Source organism: Macrobrachium nipponense, chromosome 37 (genome assembly GCF_015104395.2).
Source record: "Macrobrachium nipponense isolate FS-2020 chromosome 37, ASM1510439v2, whole genome shotgun sequence".
NCBI lineage: Eukaryota > Metazoa > Arthropoda > Malacostraca > Decapoda > Palaemonidae > Macrobrachium > Macrobrachium nipponense.
Window position 1 is genome coordinate 32,613,075 of NC_061097.1, and position 21,641 is coordinate 32,634,715.

The 21,641-nt window shown below is 37.5% G+C and overlaps 1 protein-coding gene across 1 annotated transcript in view; it reads right to left on the reverse strand.

The window, feature by feature from the left end:
- LOC135209091 (potassium channel subfamily T member 1-like) overlaps positions 1-21,641 on the reverse strand; it is a 695,006-nt gene that overhangs the window by 59,979 nt on the left and 613,386 nt on the right. The window contains 7 exon segments of the mRNA XM_064241685.1: positions 2,833-3,048; positions 7,978-8,013; positions 8,394-8,680; positions 9,127-9,276; positions 15,219-15,436; positions 16,399-16,599; positions 18,178-18,342. Of these exon segments, the coding sequence (XP_064097755.1) occupies positions 2,833-3,048; positions 7,978-8,013; positions 8,394-8,680; positions 9,127-9,276; positions 15,219-15,436; positions 16,399-16,599; positions 18,178-18,342 (1,273 nt within the window).

A 21,641-nucleotide genomic window follows, 5' to 3' on the forward strand; every position in this document is an offset into this window, starting at 1 on the left:
TATTCAAATGCTTCCAAGAATTATCAAAGATAATTTAACCCTACTCATACACTTAAAAGTTTAGAATTCTTAAGTGACAGCAGATCAGATAATCAAAAGCCACAATATTAAGACAAAGAAACGATATAAAGAAATATCCCAAATAAACAGAACTGTCAGGGCACTGTCCAAAAATTCTAGAGGCTCAGCAAAAATGATCAGGACAAACAAGAAACTAAAAGAAAAATATGAAAGTCATGCTGTGCTCAGAACTTGCACCTGGGTAGCAGTAGCAAGTTCGAGCATGAATTTGGTAAAATAAAAGGAGAGCTAACATCACTCAAATCCATTGTTGTGATGCCAGAAAAATACAACACAATCAGTAATATAAACATGCATTACGAGGCCACAAACACGCTTGTGCTAGACAACACTGTCTTCAAAAACCTTCTCCAGTACTTGAGGATAACAGCAATGTCTGATGTTGTTTCACCCACAATACAAGGGTGTCTGAATTTATTGTTCAGCCTTGTTGAAGGGACTGAGTACTGTTTGTTGAAGATACTAAATATACATGAAAAGCAATACCATCTTCTATCACTAACTACTGGGAGTACGTATTACTAAATGGCAGCCAGCCACTGCAGTGTTTGTTGTGTTGAATGGTCAACTAAATTTGAAAGTACAGAGATGGTAGAAAAATACACAATGTGAGAACATTTCAAATATTTAAAATGCATAATACAAGAGAATAAAATCAATTCATTTTCAAAAAAATTAATTTGTTTCAGAATGGTTCTCCCCAGAATTTGGAAAAGTATTTTATACTAAAACTACAAAAAAACAGTTTCATTTTACTTGACACTAAATCTGCACTGTTACCTAAATGTTTCATATATATTGACGTATATGTGAATAGTTCTATTATCTTGGTGACATCAATGTAGGTTGACTGGCAAGCACTGGAAAAATCTGCTACAGGAATGACAAGGATTCAGCTACTAAAAGCAAAACTGAGAAGGAAATTCTGTCATGAATTTACATGAATGTGCTTCAACCATTTTGAATTGCTCAAGTTTTCATTTCACTTCTAAGTTGTTACAGTGGGAAAACGACTTGAAAATGGTAGACACAAAAAGCCATTGGAATATCATTTATCCATTCAAGAAAGCTTCCTCTCTCTGATAATAAATGCACAAAGGTAATTCCCATAAAACCCACATAGCCTGGAATGCTCATCTTCTCTTTGAATAACAATTTCTGGGACGTTTGTGCGCTTATCCCAAAAGACAGAATATTTTTGGAGCTGCAAGTTTGTCTTTGATATTGTGGGCATATTTTGGAAGTCGTACAAGTTGCTTGGCCATCTCCTCTATCTTGGTCTGAGTTCAAACGTGTCAGAGACTGGCCATGTCAGATGCAGAACAACAATGCCAGCACGTTTGATTTTTTTTAAACCAAATATCTCACCCCCACCCCCCACAAAAAGAAGTGTTCATTTTCATATATTGACCATTTTTCAACAGGATCTTTGTCCTGGTAAAATGTTTTTCAGTCCTACCATTACCATACAAAAAAATCAGTTCTATTATGCAAGAGTTTAAACTAATATGACCACCTCACTCACATACTTTTGTGCAACAGCATCAACTGTACTTCTTTGGAATTCACAACAAAAACTGTGTACGTATTGTGAAAGTTACTGTTGGGCCTCTTCTAAAGCAGATGGCACAAACACAGCAGCTTTCACGACCTCATCATGCACCACAAGGTTCACTGAGTTTTTAAATTGTAAAGGCAAATGACTTAATTTCCCTGAGTGGACAGTATATGGAATGTTATTCCACTTACAGCACCCAAATGCAGGAAAAATTCTTAATTAATGCTAAAGAGCTTTTGCAATATAGTAGTAAATGTTTCTCCAAGTTATTACATGCAATATCTGGCACAGACTCCATGAATGAAAGAAATTTTCACAATAGGTAGCAATTTTTTTTTTAATCTATTCAACTCAATAGTATAGTTTCATCAAATCTGTAGGTGTGCACAGTATTGATTAACAGAACAGAATTGGTTAACAGGCATCCTTATAAATTCTACTCCAAAATTAATGTATAATGATTCAAGTTTAACCTTGTCTGATGCTTAATCTTTAAATGCAAAGACAAAGGTTTTTCAGAACTACTCACTACACAAATTATCAGTGATGGGTGTTTCAAAGGTCTACAAAACCAAGCATAAACAAATCTAGGGTTATAAATACCCTCATATAATAAAACCCATTTAGCAGTAAGTGGGATGAAATATAGTTTTGGACAATCCTTGAAAGTACAAATGAGTCTTATGTCCTTTTTGTTTAACTCGTAGTAAAGTAGCTCGAACTACTATATTCCGTTGTTTTTACCAGAACTTCTTTAGGTAGTGTGTCAAGTGGATGACCACTGATAACTCCAGTGCAGAAACTACAATTAGAATTCCACAAGAGGCATTTAAAAGCTAATCTCTATACAAAAAATGTAAGCAACATAAGAAGATATCCTAAAAACAAAATTACAACCATTTCTATACCACAGGAGCAAAATAATAATAATAATAAAATATCTACAGATGAAAGTTACATTCTCTACAGTAACAGAATACATTTAACAAGGACATACATGAACAAGTACACTGTAACTCAAGAATCTCCCAAGCCTATAACCAAAGGAAAGTAAAAAACAGACACAGACATAGACAGGGTCACAAAAACCTTCCCTGACAGACTTTGCCACTCCCCCACAAAAAAAGGATAAGAAGGAAATGAGAACGCTTGCTTGAAGCCTTTGATGAAGTTCCCACCATCTAGGGACTTACCCTCCCCTCCTAATATTCCTCCAACACCTCCTCCTCCTCCACCTCCTCCAATTCCTCCAATTCCTCCCACTCCTCCTTCCTGAAGCGCGAGATTTCTTCTGGTGGAGGTCATAAGCACTTCCTCCCCCGATATGTGTCTCCCTTGTTCTTCCTCCCATCTCTCTCTCCTCCGATCCACCTCCTCCTCCAGCTTCTTCTGGAGCTCGTTGACAGATACTGGAATGGAGAGGCCTGAGTCACGGTTAGTGGCTTGTGGAGGCACTGGTCTGGTACCTCGGCAGCAGCTGCAGAAACACAGGGCTACTGCAGGGGGGTACCTTTCCCTGGGCAGTTCAACAACTACCCCCTGCATGGCTTTATTTCATTAAAGAGTAGTACTCAGTTAAGATACGTCTCTCATGGCTTTGACGTCCTAAAAGAAAAATGACATGTTGTACCACTACTGGCTCTCACTCCAAACCCATGGTTCGGCAAGGCAATTTTTAAGCTCCTCGTGGATATCTTCTGGCAAATCGAACTTAAGGGAAAAATGTTGTGATATGAAAGGTAATCAATCCTTCAAGTACCACCTGCACCCTACTGCAGTATACTCTATAAAATCATTAACAAGCTGAAATGACTTGGGGGATAAAGACAGAGAGACCTTATGGAATCTGTTCTGATCTAAGAGTGGACCACCCAGCCAAAATCTCAGTAACCATGAACCCTGGATTTCCATTGATTCAGAGAATCCCATGTGGGTGTGGCGGAGGAGAGCAGTGAGGTGTACGAGGGCAGGAAATGAACAGTGAGAAGAGGTCAGTCATTCAGGTTGTTACGGACAAGTATGAAAAGTGGTAGACACAGAGTTGTATGTCGAGAGGGTTAGAGAGCCCAACTTCCAAGCGGTAAGAACCGCTGGCTACTACTGTTTACATCTACCACCAAAAGCCATGCAGGGTTAGGCTAATACAAATATTTAAAGTATTCTTATTTATTTAAGCAAAAGGTGAGACTTTATTTGTGAAGATTTTAACAGGATTACACAAGTAAGGCATTACTCTATGTACAATGAATGGATAAAAATGCATATTGATGCTTAAGTACATACACGTGTATGTATATACAGGAGTATATTACTATATTTTATATATATATATATATATATATATATATATATATATATATACTATATGTAATCAACAAATACTTAGAAATCTATGATGATGAAATAAATTTCAACAAAATAAAAGTCTCCTTGATTAAAATATTTTTCAAATACCAAATTTAATTTTGTTAGTTATCTATGCATTAAAGGCCTACTTGAAAACCAAATGTTCTACAACAGTCACAAAACACTAGGCATTTATCATGGCACACTTAAGAGTACTAAGTGTGAATATTAACCCTACTGAAGACAAATGTAGCTAGTTCAGATAGAAAATTAATTTTCCGAGAAAAGTCAGCTGAGGCAGTCTCAGCAGTTTTAGTTCCAGTGACCCCAGTCTCTTCAGACAATCTCTTAAATCCTTTAATCTGTTAAAAAAGTTCTGTTGCAGAATTACAAAGATCATTTGCTGTAGTGAGTAACTTTGAGGGAAACTCAAAATAGTGCTCATTATTCTTTCAATGCTACTGAAAAGTTGCAAACAACCATCAGATTGTGAGAATATGGCACAAAAAAATTTCACCTTCCATTTCAATTCCTTTAACATCTGTGACAGCGGTAATGGAATGTTTGTATATCAATAAAAAACAATTCTATGACCCCTAATACCTTGGAAGGACTTCAAGCTTCAATTCCTCCATTCTGAAATTAGTAACGGTCTGAGCAATACTCCCGGATGCCTCCCTGTACTACAGTTTACACTTCACTTTTTCCAATGGATAATTCAGTACTTCTCTATAGAACTCTTAGACCTTCTAATCAATACTCTAAGACTGTTTATCCTCTGTGGGAAGCTCCTTGGCTGTTTAATCTAGAACTTTCATAATTCTTAAAGTTTCCAACGAGTATAATTCTACTTCCAAATCTGCACACCTAAAATATCTCCCATTTGGGAAAATCTGAAAGCTTCTTTCCTTATGCTAAGGGGAATTTGGTCTAATTTCTTTCAAGAACAGGGCATGATCCTAAAGAGACTTACCATGTGTCACTGAACACCTATAAAGAGAAGAACCTTTCCTAATATGCTTCCATGTTGATACAGGAACAAGCTTATATGATTAAGATAGAAACTGTCAGTTAATGATCTTGAGGGTGGGGGGGAGGGAACTCATCGATTTGTGTCAGCTCTGTTAAGAAGCCACAATACACAATATACATATAAATATATATAGGTATATAGTATAGAGCGAATTTACTCTACAAGGTTTGCACTTGCAGTGCTAAGATGGGTCATAATTATACTCTTCTTAATGTGAGCCTTGATAAATCACACAAATAAGTCTTCCCAAGAAAAAAATGTACCCTGGCAAGCCTTTTTCTTTTCCCAGAATTATTCCATAACAACAGACAACTTAAAATAGGAATATACTAGTATTCTTATATGTTTTTATGTACAATCGCTCATTTTTAGAAAGTCCTCAAGATTTGCCTGTTTATACCCTAGGACTTTTTTTTTTATTAAACACAATAAAAGAACACTAAAAAAATTCAATATTTATATACATCCTATTGTTCACTTCCCTAGATATACCTGTATTTGTAATAGTCACTAGAACCTTTTAACTTCTCAAATTCCTCACACATTTTGGATATGTTTATTTTGTAAGCCTTAAATGTAGATGTGGAATAAATCAACACTTCCATCCGTAGCAGGATCCGAATCCATGTGACGTAGTAGAGTGCAGAGCCAACTGGCATTCTTCAGAATATGGTTACGTAACTTATTCTCTTTTTCTCACTTCTGTATACTGCATGGCATAGACTATGGATAATGTAAGGTAAGAAACTGTTTGTGAATTATAATGAAGCCCTTAAATACGTCATTTGATTATATATTCCTTACTAACTTGATGATATAAACCAACTTCATGAAGGGTACGCCAGCTATGTAATTATGTACTTGACACAATTTTAATGTAGTAATTAAAATGAAGCATACTATGATCAACATATGTACTAGATTACAGTCCTTATAATATTAACAAGGCTCTACAAGATAGTTACCTTTCAGAATACTAATGTTTATAGGTATTCATGTCTGTGAAGACAAGAAATATATAAATATTGCAATATAATGCACTAGGCCTAAACCATACTGTGTAGCACAAAATATATGGCAAATATATATAAAATGAATGTGAACAGTAAAAGTAGGTCATGTAAATGGATGAGTTACTTCTAAGGGCTACAAGAACTTCTAAAAACTACAGTCTTTAGCAAAAGATAAATCAAAATGTCAATATCTACTAAAATGATGAGCACGACCCTAAAGTGTGTGTTGAATCTAGTGCAGTACCTACTGATCCCACAGAGGTTTATAAGCATGAGCTCAATATTCTCCAGCTCAGGGCCTACAAGTCAAACACAAGCTACCGAACTAATCATAAGCCAGGACATATATCCCTTTTCTACTGCACCCATGGCAACAATGTACGAGACTCCATACATGAATGGTATCCAAGTATATTTATACAAAGATGGTACAGTACAGTTGGTGTTTCACTAGGAATGCACAAGCTCCAAACGCACACTATAATTTCTTTTTGACAATTGTGGTTGTGTGAACAAGGCAGTGGAGATTTGCAAGTGCTAAGTTGCAAGTGATTTTCTTTATGTACACAGCTTCAGGTTTGGGATTTGGTGGAGAGGGTTAAACATTTTGAACGTTTTAAAAAATTATGATCTTTTTCTGAGGAAATCTATGTATTTACATTATACACTGCTCAAGAACAAAATGCAAATGCTTAAAATAAGAATGTGGAATTACTGTATCAAGGGATAATAATATTGACTTTATTCAAATGGCAAGTAATACCAAACTATAATACCTTGTAAGGCGAACATGATCTACACTAAACAACTCTACTGTTACATTACAGTTAAGAAAAGACGTGGGAGGAGAAGGGGACGTGTACATTTCCACTAGAAGTTGAACAGCTTTTGAAGAGACACTCTCCACACAACACTGATGCGGAGTAGCTCGAGACACGTGAGGGGTAAGATGTGAGGATAGAGCAGCAGTGAGGAAAGCAGGAAGAGGTGCAACTTCAATGCCATGCTCTAATATCAAATGGTTCTCAACCACAGGGTTGTATCAGCCCAGGAGGATTAAAAATGAGGTCTGGGAAGGGGAGGGGGGAGGGGTGGGGGGAGGGGCACTTGGCTGGATGCAGAAACTTGAACAACATCAATTATCAAAAAATAGTGGAGATCAAGGGATGTACAAAAGGGTAGGGCACCAAGTGCCGATATATATGAATGGACTTCAGCTCTAAATCTCGTCTGTTATAACAATGGATATGGATAAGGCTGTCTTAAAAAAAACTCAAGACAGTTCATGGGCTCTAGCATGATTGGGAACCACTGCTCTACATGTGTCTCCATTGAGAAGCCCTTCTCTAAGAATAACACTAAGCCACAACCCTCCCGATTTCATTGCCCGAGTCTTCTCAGTGGAACGGCCGACGACAATGAAATCGTTACGGGCATTACGTTCTGGCTGCAGTGTCTCGGCCCTTGGAGGCGGCGTGAGAGGGTGTGCTGAGGAGTTGCCTGCCACATACAACACACAAACACAGATGGGATCTGCTGGTGTTGGCAGGGATTCGCTTTTGATTTCTCATTATACCCTTCTTCAAAAGGGGGCACGACCAGCCTCACTGACTTGCTCATTGACTAAGGCTGCAGCAGCACCATTTGGGGTGTGGGACTGTAACCTAACACTGACTATTGTAGTACAACACCGCAGTCACACCTACTTGACATCTCTACTACAGATAATGGTTACACTGCGACAAAAAGGGGGAGATGGTGACACACATCATCTTTGAAAGGGGATTTGGGATCTCTGGAAATCTAATCATAAAAAATCAGTTGGGTCTTCAAAAATGTTGCAAAAAACAATTCCTATCACATCATCTAAGGTCATTATCTGTTGGGAAAAACTAGAAGGGACAAGTACAAGGCTGTTGTAAGGGCAAGGCTTTTTCCGTCCATACCGTTGCGTCGTAACTTCAGCAGGACACATCTTCGGCCTACAAGTCAAGAAAGTAACCAACTGTAATTGACTAGAAGAAATGAATGAGCTCTAACTGGCACCCTTCATGATCGCCATCTTTATTTCTTTTCCCTTAAATGTACTACAGTAGTTGGTGGGAATAGAACATCAACAAGAAGCTTTAGATGAATGAATCTCCTTTTTGTTTTAATGGGAAAAAGGTCAAACAGTCACTAAGAGGAGGCAACAGACAACACTTGGATTTTAAGGAAGACTTGTAAGCGATAGGAAAAAAAATGCAGTTTTATTTTCTACAGTGGAAGTCAGTATTTAATCAAGAAGATAAAAAAATACCCTTGCAAAAAAGATGGGCTAAAAACTGTTCTTAGATGAAGGGAGTCGAACACTTCGCCTTACCTGATCGCGGTTTGGGTCTCTCCTCCCTCTCCTCCGCATTCACCCCCTTTTCCACGTCCTTCGACGCCGTGTCTCTCTCGTCCACTCTCCCTTCCTGACTACTGCTGCTGCTGGGACCAGTGTTGGTCCCAACAACAAAGGCACTGTTCTCTTCTTTGGTGATGCTCATGTAGAAGCAAATGTCTGTTTTCTTCATGATGTGTCTGGGTCCAGGGTTGAGCAAGATGGTGTCCTCGTAAAATTCTGGAAGCTCGGCAGGCCGCACTCCCACAAGGGCCACGCCATACCTGACAATGTGAATAAAGTACTGAGGTCGTTGTAGAACAATTTTAACATTCCTGTAACTTCATTTTCCTAAAATATGAAGCATGCCTGACTTAACCTACAATTTTACTGTTATGGTGATCAAATCTAGGTGTGACTGTGTGAGAGTTATTGAAATAAAAAGCTGTAAAAAACTGACATAATTAATAAATAATCCATAACCTTTACTAGGAGACTCCTCTAACACCAGACTAATTTTTAACTGGCATTCTTAATGCTACCATTCCATTATTTCTTTCAAAGCAGTTAAGCAACAAAGAAGTCAGCACTTGAAATCAGTAAGAACCTAATGAACACAGATTCTGATGTTATATCTTCAACTCCTTGGAAGAGGTTAACCACTAATTATCTCCATGACACTGAAATGATAAGATACCTAAACAGCAGTAGCAGTAAAACTAAAACATACTTTCTGTGTGAATGGAAGCTGGCATAAGTAAAACTTTTGCCTTCATATTCCCCGAAGAACCTCGAGTCCCCAAGCTTGATGTGGTAGATTTCATTGCCGGAGCACTTGCCGTACAGTCTGTGCCAGTCCTCTTGCGATGTCTGGCCCTCCCTGGAGAAAAGAAGAAGAGCAAAAATGTAGCAGAGACCCTCTGCACAAGACCATAGCTAGCTGAGGCTTTTAGTCATGGAACACAATGGGTGCGAAGACTCCTAGAGAAACTGGATGCTTACTTGTTTTTCTGGTGGATTCACTTTTTAGGGTAGATCACAAATCATTATTTATCTGTACAGGGGCTAACGGGTGATTAAAAATGCCATTCACACAGGTCACACAAATGAGCGTTTGAGTCAGACACAGTGGCTGGATAGGATGGAGAGGACATCTCCTTCAGTGTTTACTCTTTTAGACAACCAAGCAATGCAGGGGGGGAGGGGAGGAGAGGAAGATGTAGTAGCAGTAGAAGCAGTAACAGTAGCAGCAGTAGTAGTAGAAAAATTAGAAGATGAAGAAGTAGAAGACCTCCTGCTCTTGTCAAACCTATGGTTCAGTACAGGGTATGAAGGTGGAGTGCACTGGATTACTTTGTCTTTAAGATTAGAGACGCTTCAAGAACAAAGGTTACCTGGACAGCGATTCTGCTGAGGAAGCAGGAGACCATGAAGAGGTGTAATTACCATGCCTGAGTAAAAAGAAGCCACAAATTAAGGCACAGAAAAGATGCAGCTTAGTATATTTTAAGGATTTAAAAAAATGACAAAAAAAAAAACTAGCCATAACAGCAGCTGTCAAGTAGCTAAAGCATATCAAAGACTGGAGAAACTCTTTGTGGGGGTGTTCTATGCTGGAGGAAGGGTATAGAAAACAGGAATGCAAGGCCATGGCAAGTAGAAAATGGCTCTGATTATTCAAAGTAGGACTTAAAAACTTTTACCCTATGGGCCCTAATGCCCTCCCTAAAAAGGGCACATGACAAGACGCCAATGAGATGACTCTTTAACCTTCAAAAAAATGTTTCTGTTTACATTGAGAAGTTCTGCCTAAGAGAGATTGCAGTCGGTAATTCTAAGCCCTCATTCCACAGTAAAGTAGACTATGGCAGTTGACATTTTCCTACGTTATTTTACTTACTGAACAAGAATTTATAGTAATATTTATTTGGACGACTGTAATTAACCCCCAGGGGCCAGTACTAAACATGGCGAAATACATTGGACGCCCCAATCCCTAGTGGATGTCGTATTTGCGGTTACGTTTCTTGCAGGGTAATTCTAAAGAATAGCTAGCTGGTTCCACACGGACTGCAAGGAACGTAACTGCGGATATGACATCTACTAGGGATTGGGGCATCCAATGTATTTCGCCGTGTTAAGTACTGGCCCCTGGGGGTTAATTACAGTTGTCCGAATAAATATTACTTTAAAATCTTGTTCAGTAAGTAAAATAACGTAGGAAAACGTCAACTGCCATAGTCTACCTCGGAATAAGGGCTTAGAATTACCCTGCAGTCTAATGGGGTATATGTTTTTTGCTAGTAGCCTAACAACTGGCAACAAGACTTAGGAATACATGCTAACCTTACATTCATTTAACGTAACCTAACCTAGGCCATTGTGCCCTGACTTGGCTAGAGTGGTACTTTAGGCACCTGTCCTATGAAGATTTTCGATATTTTCGAACATTTCTGAGGGAGGTCTTAGGTAGCCCGAGGTCTGCAATCAACCCATTTTTAGGTACTTTCCAAAAGTTCTATCGGTCTACTACTGTTATAGCTAGATTGCATACACTAGGATGGATATGTCAGCAAACGAGGAAAAACTTTATGTCAGACACTGGTAGCAAATCTAAACAGTTACTGCATAAAGGACACTGTGAAATACCCAAACCAGATTGTAATAAATTTTAGTATACTTGAATGGTTAGCTGTGGTATACCTACTGTGTAAAACTGTGTGTTGGCTACCTTTTGGCTACGTAATGTTATTACAAATGCTGTTTTACCTACTGTATCCTCAGACAATCAAAATAAACGAAATAACAAGGCTGATTCTATATAAAGATAATAAAGTTTTTCCTACAAACGTCGCCTAGGTATAAGGGAAAACATAGTTTTGTTTACGTTTCACAACCCATGGCATGATGTACGATAATTACCGTACATAACCAGGATCCATACAGAGTCTGTATGGATCCTGTACACAACTATCATTCGTATGACTGCGTCGTTCTACATAGCTGTATGCAGTCCAAAATTTATTTACGACCAAAATCATAATGGAATTTTAATGAAAAATTATTATCATGTTATCCTAAATGTTATTACTACGGTAATTACACTATACCATTAAAATTTCTGAAAGGTTACTGAAAGATAAAGGTTGCTGTAAGCCCAACCATAACTCGATGTTTACATTTTCTCAGCTCGAATATGCCAGAAATATATGAGGCAGAAAGGATTCTATTACCTTTATTATGATCAGTTTATTTCATAACCCGAATCCTTTCGTTAGTTTCGGGGGTTATCACACTCAAGGTATATAGAATAAGGTATATACCTTGATCACACTCAGGCCGAGGGTATAGTCTACCGAGCACATCACTTAGAATTCAAGGTGGTACAAAATGACCACCAATTTTTTATGGGTTAAAGGTCGTCTTATACACGGGAGTATACGGTATATATATCTATATATACATTTATATATATATATATATTATAGTTATTAATATATATATATATTATATACGTAAATATAATGAATGCTAGCGTATCTGGCAATTAAATGAGAATACATTGCATCCTCAAGGGGTTTGAACTTGCATCCTAGATGCTTGGAGTTACACACACAAGACAACGTCACCGACTATGCCACGGCTGAAAAACATTTTTGCTCCTTCTTGTGACTTATCGCCACATATGTCCTAACTATAAACACACACACACACCTACACACAATTATCCACATTTTCACCTAGAGTGGGTGGTTCCATCAGTGTTTGCCTATTTAATTCCTGTACCATCCTGGCTGCAACCCACTACATGTTCCCTCATTCACTGTTTTAAGACGACTCAGGCCTACTCAATATGTCTGTGAGTGTTTGGTATCAAAAATTTTTTATGTTTACTTTTAGAGTGAGGAGACGGAAAGAGCTTAAGAAGAACCTCGAGTGTCTTGTCATATATATATATATATATATATATATATATATATATATATATATATATATATATATATAGACCTTTGAAGGGAGAGCAAAGTAATTGTTGTGTCTATAGCAAAGGGGGCAGTAGGGAACTGTTAACAATGAGTTTCACATCAAAGACCGAACGAGTTTTGACACGCCCGTGACTCAAATACTCATTTTAGTTTTTAAAAAATGTAAACAAAAAACTATTCCAACATTTAACACTGACTGGGAAATAACAGAGAAACATACTGAGAGATTACATGAACTAGCATCTATAGATTACATCAATGCCATTCATAATAATTGATCTGACATGAAACATTATCTAAAAAAATGACACATGACACGAATTACATTCTTAAATAGAAATGCATACATCAACAGTATATAGAAATGACACGAATATCATTCAATTTGCATCAACAATAATATAAAGATTACACTTAACGCTTGCAAACATCAATAATAAAATACAAAGTACACTGATAACATTCATGATGAATGCTGCCACACACCCACATTATAAGAAGGGACATCAATGGCCATCATACCAGCTGTAATTAGCACAGATTTGAGGAACACCAACAGACACACATACATCAATATTACCCATCAGAAACTAATGGCAATACCAACCTTGCTGTCATAAAAAAATACATCAATAACACTAAGAATGATTAACTCTGGCATACACCAATTTCACTTAACAATAACAACTGCCCATCTCACAAAATCTAATGACTTCTCAAGAGATGCTTGAATGATGCCTTGTCTGAGATCAGTTGGCTTCTAATGATCGTTTTTTTTTTTTTTTTTTAATGAACACCGAAGTGTTATTTGAGGCCATGGAAGGAAGGCTCTCCTTCGTCTACGAGAAATCTAGAATGGTTATACATGTAAGACAGAGACAACGGACGAAACAATCACGACAAATGGTTTGGGCGAAACGGGTCAAGTGATTCGACTGGGAAGAAAGACAAGGAATTCGGTGGTGAGACTGACAAGCGTGTAGATGTATTTTGAAAATTATGGACAGGTGTATGGCTTGGCATCAGTAAAAAAAGAAATAATGATAATAATAATAATAATAATAATAATAATAATAATCATAAGAATAATAATAATAATAATAATAATAATAATAATAATAATAATAATAATATACCCCAAGTTCCTGGGTTTACTATTTCCTTATTTGCTACAGCCAAACATTCCTTTTTGCTGTCTATTCCTTTCCCATCAACGGTTCTTGTATTAGGATCCCTTTTGCTGTCCATTCCTTTCCAAAGTTTCATTATTTGATAATTACCCAGATATTGTGCTACCAGTTCAAGTTACCATAAATCCATCAATCATTGCTTGATTCATGAAAATTCATCAGAACTGTCTATATGATTCTATATTTGAAAAAAACAAACACTGCTATTCAAGCATGTATCCACGTCTATGGTTCGACTTAACAAAAACTTATTCCAAGAAATTTCAACTCCACTTGTCACTCGAGGTTGGACCTATGTTAGGCCAGTTACCCTTTTGCTTTACATCTTGAAAATACTAACTCTTCAAGTAAACAATATAACTGGAAACAACTAGTATAGAGTTTTTCGTCTGAAAGGCAATAGCAGCCATGTGTAAATTAGAATGAAAAAAAGCACTCGTTTCAGCCCTTCTGTAACACTGGTAATGAATATATCTTTGCACACAAAAAATCCAGATGCCAAGTTTATCATCAAAAGGAGAACAGAGCTTGAGGTTATACTGCAGGAGAGACAAAGGGGTTTACATCACAGGAAGCTAAAGACAAACCACAAACAAGGAAAGAACGATTGGAACATGAAAATATGCATTCAGAACAGGCAGAATATTTAATAAAAAAGACATAAAATGCTGAAATGAGAAATGCAAAAACACTACAAGATTCATAAAAAGAAGGCAGACATAAACACGAGTTTCACTGACACGCCCTCTAGCATGTTAGAAACGATTCCAAGAATAATAAATGAATCATAATTTTCTTGCACTTATGGGTCAGATGAATTGATAGGTATTTCAATAGCTACTGTATCCAAACAGTTACTTAATGAATTGTCATTAAATCCACTCAATAATAACACACAGATTTCCTCTCATAAAACAAGACTTATCTAATGTCATTTCCCATGCTAGAGGCTGTGTTGCAGGTGTCTCTCAGATTGGCTAGATACGGTCCTGGCTACTCTGAACTCGATAAGAATATTAATATAGTTACATATAGAGCCCTATTCTCTGCTCAGTCCTCTGGGTTATTTGAGGATGTGACTCTTGAACTGTCAATGACTCACTTTTTTGGGAAAAGTATAAGAGGTTTGCGATTTCACGGAATTTAGGCTGTCAAGTCAAGCACTTGTTAGAGAGGTTTTACAAGATGATTGGAGGAAGGCAGTATGAATGGAGGTAAAGTAAAAGGCTGCAAAGTAGGGTGTAGCTAGATGCCGAAAGGACACTGCAAATGCCCTTTAGTAATCCCTACAGTGCACAGTATGAGGTGCACTGGAGGCAAAAATTCTACTGCTGGGTAAGGTTAAAGTGAATATCCTGCACGTACATAGACGAGACTCATTACACGACCAGATTCATGCGTAACCAAGTTCGTACGTAGCCAATTTGACCTGTGACAGTGTCTTCCGGGAGGCTAAAGACATTTCGATCATCTCCCAAGAAGTCGACCACCAAAGATGTCAACAGAGAGCAAAGGGTTAAAATAAACGTGTCTGGTGGGAGGCTAACAACACTTGGACCACCTCCCAAAAAGGTCGATCAAATATGTCAACACAGACCAAAAGGGTTAAAACGAAAACAGATAAGTAGGAAGCCCCAGATACTCACTGCCCTCTGGACGTGTGCAGTAGCAGAGTCACAAGGGTCGAGATGCCCGGGCTCATGCAGTTGTTTGCCAGTAGGGCGTACTTGAACTCGTCCTCACAGACGACGTGCTCGGCAAACTTCACGTGCAGCTTGTTCTCGGGTCTGAACACCTGCACGTACTGGGGCACGTTGGGGGCGAAGTCCTTGACGGCCCAGGATCTCAGGATGGTGTGTTCGTCCTGCCGGAATTCGAGGTGGAAGTGAAGGACGTTGACGAAAACGAGAGCCATTAAGTTTGCTCATATGTGGATAAGAGAGGAAAGTAACAAAAATGAATAAATATATCGATACACAGAAATGAATGATAGAATTAACAGGATAATAAATGAATAACATTACAGATGAACAGAAAAAAACAAGCAGATAAGACATGAATATCTATTGACTGTAATATCTGTTATCCGAAGTATTTTGTGACGTTGAAACGGCTCATAAAAATCACTGTTTCTTCGAAAACATTATATATTTCCATTGACAAGACTTCAATTGAAGGATCAGATATATGTCTAGCGTAGGAAAGCAATAGAGGCTTGATACACTAGGGCATATTTTCAACAATGTGAAATTTAGTCTTAAATAAAGAAGTCGATTTTGGGGTTAAGAAAATCATATTGTAATTTAATCATGGCGAATAGCAACATCCTTACAGCCATCACTTCACTCCTGTACAAAGCACTTGACAGCATCATTTTCATTAGCTGTTTCACCACAGCACGTCACGTCTCCAGCAGTATACGTCTCATCTCTTCAACAGCATCTACAGAACACAAGCGTCCTTCCTTCCAACCTTAACGACATCTAACACAGCGCACACATCCTTCCTTCCAGCCTTAACAGCATCCACAGAGCACAGACATACTTCCTCCCAGCCTTAACAGCATCTACACAGCAAAGGAATCCTTCATCCCTGCCTCAGTAGCAACCAGAGCACAGACATCATTCCTTCCAAACTGAACAGTACCACAGAACACAGACATCCTTCCTCCCAGCCTTAACAGCATCCAAACTGCACAGACATCCCTCCTTCCAGCCTTAACAGCACCCACAGAGTGAAGACATCCTTCCCTCTAGCCTTAACAGCAGCCACAGAGCCAACCCCCCCCCCCCCCCCCCCCCCTCCCACGTTGCTTAGGACACTCACAGCAGCCGTCTTATCTGCGTAGTGTCTGGCCGCCAGGATGAAACAAGCCTCAGCCTCGCTCATCCTCGCTCGCGTGAGGTCACCGTCCTTCAGGCAGGAGCCCTGGATGTAGATGACCCTCTGCGCCCACATGGGCACCTGCAGGATCATCTTCATGGTGGGATCCAGCTCCATCGGGGATAACAAGACGACGAAGTAATCCTGCAAGAGAGGCTTGGTCTCAGTGACTGAAAAGGGAGGGATTTTTTTTTTCCCAAAAGAATCTTGACTTTAATATTCGGTGACTTGATGAGTTCTATATTTTCTGCTTTGTATTCGAGGTGAATAAAATAGCAAAATAATCCTTGAAAAAATGAGTTTTTATGTTTTCTCTTTTATATTCCAGATTAGTAAAATTACAAAATAACCCTGGAAGCAGAGAGCATCCATGTTTTTGTTAAATGGCTAAAATGAAAATGCGTGTATGTATATATATATATATATATATATATATATATATATATATATATATATAAACCGATCTTTTAAGTCACATATAATAGAAATCTCTCTAGGACTACCCGGTTTTATATATATTATATATATATATATATATATATATATATATATATTTAAAAACCGGGTAGTCCTAGAAGAGATTTCTATTATATGTGACTTGAAAGATGGGGGTTTTTATATATTTTTTTTCGAAATTAACAAAAATACAAATATGCATGAAACTTTGGAAAAAGTAGAAAATTCATAAATATATAAATTAATTAATTAATTAGCAAATTAAGAGATAAATGATCAAATTCAGATGAAATAAATTGGCACATAAACCTCAGATCCTCATATTATAGAAATAAAAATATTTTACATTAAGCAATTAACAGCAAAAATAAACAAAGCTGTAAATAAACAACCGCCTTGAGAAGTACATAAACACAAAAGGAAATATTAACAAAACATAAACAAAGCTATAAAAAACAACTGCCCTAAGAAGACCATTAAAAACAAAAAAATTAGAAATACAAAAAGAATTAACAACAAAATAAACAAAGCTATAACTAAACAACTCCCTGGAAAAGTACATTAAAAACAAAAGAAAATAAAAAAATACATAAAAAAAATAATAAAGCTGTACATGAAAAACTGCCCCAAAAAATAAGAAACACAACAAAAAAGAATTAACAACAAAACTAAACAAAGTTGTAAATAAACAACTGCCTCAAGAAATAAATCAAAACAAAAGGAATTAAAAAATACATAAAAACCAACATAAAAAATAAACAAAGCTGTAAATGAACATCTGCCCTAAGATGTACGTTGAAAACAAGCCAATAAAAAATACACAAAGAATTAACTGCGAAAATAAACAAAGCTCTAAACAAACAACTGGCTTTAAAAGAAGGATATAACAAAACAAAAGGAATTTAAAAATTAAAAAAATAAACAAAGCTGTAAATAAACAACTGTCCTAAGTAGTACAATAAAAACAAGAAAAAATAAACAAAGAATTAACAGCAAAAATAAACAAAGCTATAAATAAAATACTGCCTTTCAAGGAAGGACATAACAAACAAAACGAATTTAATAATAAAAAAAATAAACAAAGCTGTAAATAAACAACTTCCCTAAGAAGTACATTGAGAACAAGACAATAAACAATAAAAAAGGAATCAACAACATAGCAAAACAAAGCTTTAAATAAACAACTGCCTTTCAAAGACGGACATGAAAACGAAGAAGAAGAACGATGATTTACCGAACAGAAGAGGGAGGTTAAAATCTGCTCACCTGCAAATGCGGATGAGCGTAGAACTCATTCAGGAAATCCATGATGGTGTCCGCCTGCAGGTTCGTCGAACACACCACCACGTGTCTCTCGCTCTGCGCCCTGTGGGCGGAGTAGGTCCCGCCCAATTTCTTCCTCTCCATCCACGTGAAGGCTAGCTGCTCGAACTGTCGGGTGAGGGAGAAAAGGAAGAATGGGTGTGAGGGTGGTCTGACTGTTTTCAGAGGTCAAAAGTTGGTCTAAATGACGATTGGATTTTCTTGAACTGGTTTCTTTCATTTCAGCAGTTTTGTATCTAAAGTTGCCTACATGTCATAAACACAAGTTGGTATCTTGTTGCACACATGTTACCAACATGTTCATGATTTCTCTTGAAATATTTTCTTTTTTTGTTTGTATGTTGTTTTTACATTGCATGGAACCAGCGGTTATTCAGCAACAGGACCAACGGCTTTACGTGACTTCCGAACCACGTCGAGAGGGAATTTTTATCACCAGAATACACATCTCTCACCCCTCAATGGAATGCCCGAGAATCGAACTCGCGGCCACCGAGGCGCTCTTGAAATGTTTTCTTTCATGTCAAAAATGCAACGGTTCTCCACTACGTTTATGGCAGTCTTGCATCTAAAGTGAACCATGTCATAAACATGTCAGTAACTTGTTGCATACATGTTACAAACATGTTGATAATGACAGATAACCTTATGAAGCACTTTTTTTACACTAATAATGTAGTTGACTTGTATTCAACCTGTTTGTGATATGTATGTGTGTAAGAATTTATTATCCTGTGTTAATATTTTACTGCAGTATGGATGCACCTTAATACATAACACAAGATAGAAGCTTTCAATATTGGCATATTCAGTGGAACTGCTGAGTAAATGCCATATGGTTAATTCAAGAGCACTGTAACTGAAAACATATTTCATTTCCTTTGAACTTATTAAAGAATATATTTCATTTTTTAATTTTTTACATCTCATCTTCCCATTCTATTAAATCGCTTGAAAAAAAAATCTAAAAAGAAGAGCGGATATCGATGGACCCTTCCAGTCGAGATCCCACGGCAAATGCCTTGTCACCTCCATAATGCATCGAGTAGTCTCCTACTGAAAAATGCAGTATCAGACTCAGTTCCTGTTGAGGAGAAAGGTTTCGCTAATGGGAGGAAATCTGGAACCAAAAACCCGGATAATAAAAAAGAACTGGGATCAGTTTGGCTTTTGGGAGGTTTGTCTGTATATATATGTATATATATATTATATGTATGATGTATGAGGCCAGAAGACACCGGGGAATAGTTATGATTCCCAACCTTCCTGGGTCACACATAGAGACTTACTGCCACACCTACATGTATATGTTTTGTATAAATACTCTTGTAAGACATCCTATGTCCATATTTTACCAGTTATCAGGAGCACAGGAGGAGGTGCTCGTTCAAATATATATATATATATATATATATATATATATATATATATATATATATACACATACACATACATATATAATATATATATATATATATATATATATATATATATATATAATGTTAAAAGGGGGAATGTGCAGATTTATCATTTTTAACTTCCCATGGAGACAGAGTCCGGGCGACAACCTAAGAATGCTGATAATTCTTTTTTGGGTGGTATGATGTTAAAGTTCCTTACCTAAGCATATCAGTGCCGTGAGGGCTTGTTCAAGGTGCCTTTGAAAACTGGCTGCAACCAGTTATTTGGGGCGTTGACGAAGAATGTGAATTCATGTGTACGTATGCGCCTCTTCCGTTCATAATGGGATCTTTAGCCAAAACTAGGGGAAGACTTACGGAGAGGTCTGTGCGAGAAAGGCAGAGCTATGATGGCGTATGCCGAGGTGTTTCCTTTTGAGAGTGTGTGAAATTCCAGGCTGCAATGGGCAGATCTAGTGGAGGGGACTAAGTGTCCTAGTGAGGGGACTGTGTTTTGGAGAAGAGATAATTAGTGTGACTAATTACTGATAAAGACTATTAAAATACCGGGGGGTTATCTGAGTTAATTGATCTGTGAGTTACCATTCCATTAATTGTCCTGTAAGAACCTGAATAATTCAATTAGTTCTTTACTTTGAATAAATGTATATTTTTGTAGCTCTGACTCTGATTTGATGACCTGATGGAATGAGAGAGAGAGAGAGAGAGAGAGAGAGAGAGAGAGAGAGAGAGAGAGAGAGGGCTTTTGCTAGTTATCACGTGTTTATAATTGCGCAGATTCCGGGTTTTCTCTCATTGTGAAGGGGTGAGTGTTACAATGTGTTTTTTTGAGTCCTGGGGAGGTTTTTTTTTTAATCATTTTGTGTTATGGGATTGATTTAGGATACCACATTTTTTCCCCCATAGGAGTAGCAGAAAGTGATGTGTTTCTTTATTGGCGCATGTTTAGAAGAGGCGCATTCGTCTTTGTTTAATACATAGGTGTGTATGAATGGTTTTTATACATGCGAAACTGTTGCTTGAATTGCATTTTTTGCTTGGACAGAGAGCGCCCACTCGTTCTTTCGCGCTCAGCGCATTTTCTACCGACCCAGAGGGATGTTGCAAGGGGCGAGTAGTGGTCTGCCTCGGGGGGCATTGCTTGACCGGGAGGGTGAAACTTTTTTTTAGTGGGGGGTGAACTCCTTTTTTTTCTTTGTGCTAGAACATCAGCTGATAATGATTGGTTGATGATGTGAGATGCCCATAGGGTTTTTTTTTTAGAAAGAGATTTTCTTTCTCTTGAGTGAAGAGAAAATGGGATATGGTATAAGTTTTCCTTATGCTTTGGAAGGCATAATTATCAATGGGGACACAGAGATTATTTTTTTTTAATAGAGATTTGATTGCTGTTGGGAGATTACTTTAAAATGGTGCTGATTGATGATGATTGCTGACTGATGTTGTCAGGTGGTGTCGCCATTGGATATATGTCACGCATAATATATCTATATAGATAATATATATATATATATATATATATATATATATATATAATTATATATCTATATATATTATATATATATATATATTATATATATATATATATATATATATATATATATATATATATAGTATATATAGTGCGTGACATATATCCCTAACCTAACCCAACCGAAAAAAAAACAATCAATAAACGAAACCAAGTGAGTGTCACATAACTATATCACAAAAACACACACACACACACGCAACAATCAATAAACGAAACCAAAATCCCCTTCCCTCCCTCCCGCCCACCTCGCCCCCCCCCCCCACAAAAAAAAAAAAAAAACGATAGAAACCCTGAACTATTCACTGGTTTTTTCTGCCTGTTCTCCCTCCCAACCGCCGGAGCGGTTTTCTAAAATAGCGTCCACTGGATGACCCAATTATCCAGCCCAAGGTTGCCCAAGGACCCCCATCAATCAATCAATAAGAGTCGAAAGGAACTTTTAATTTTCTTGC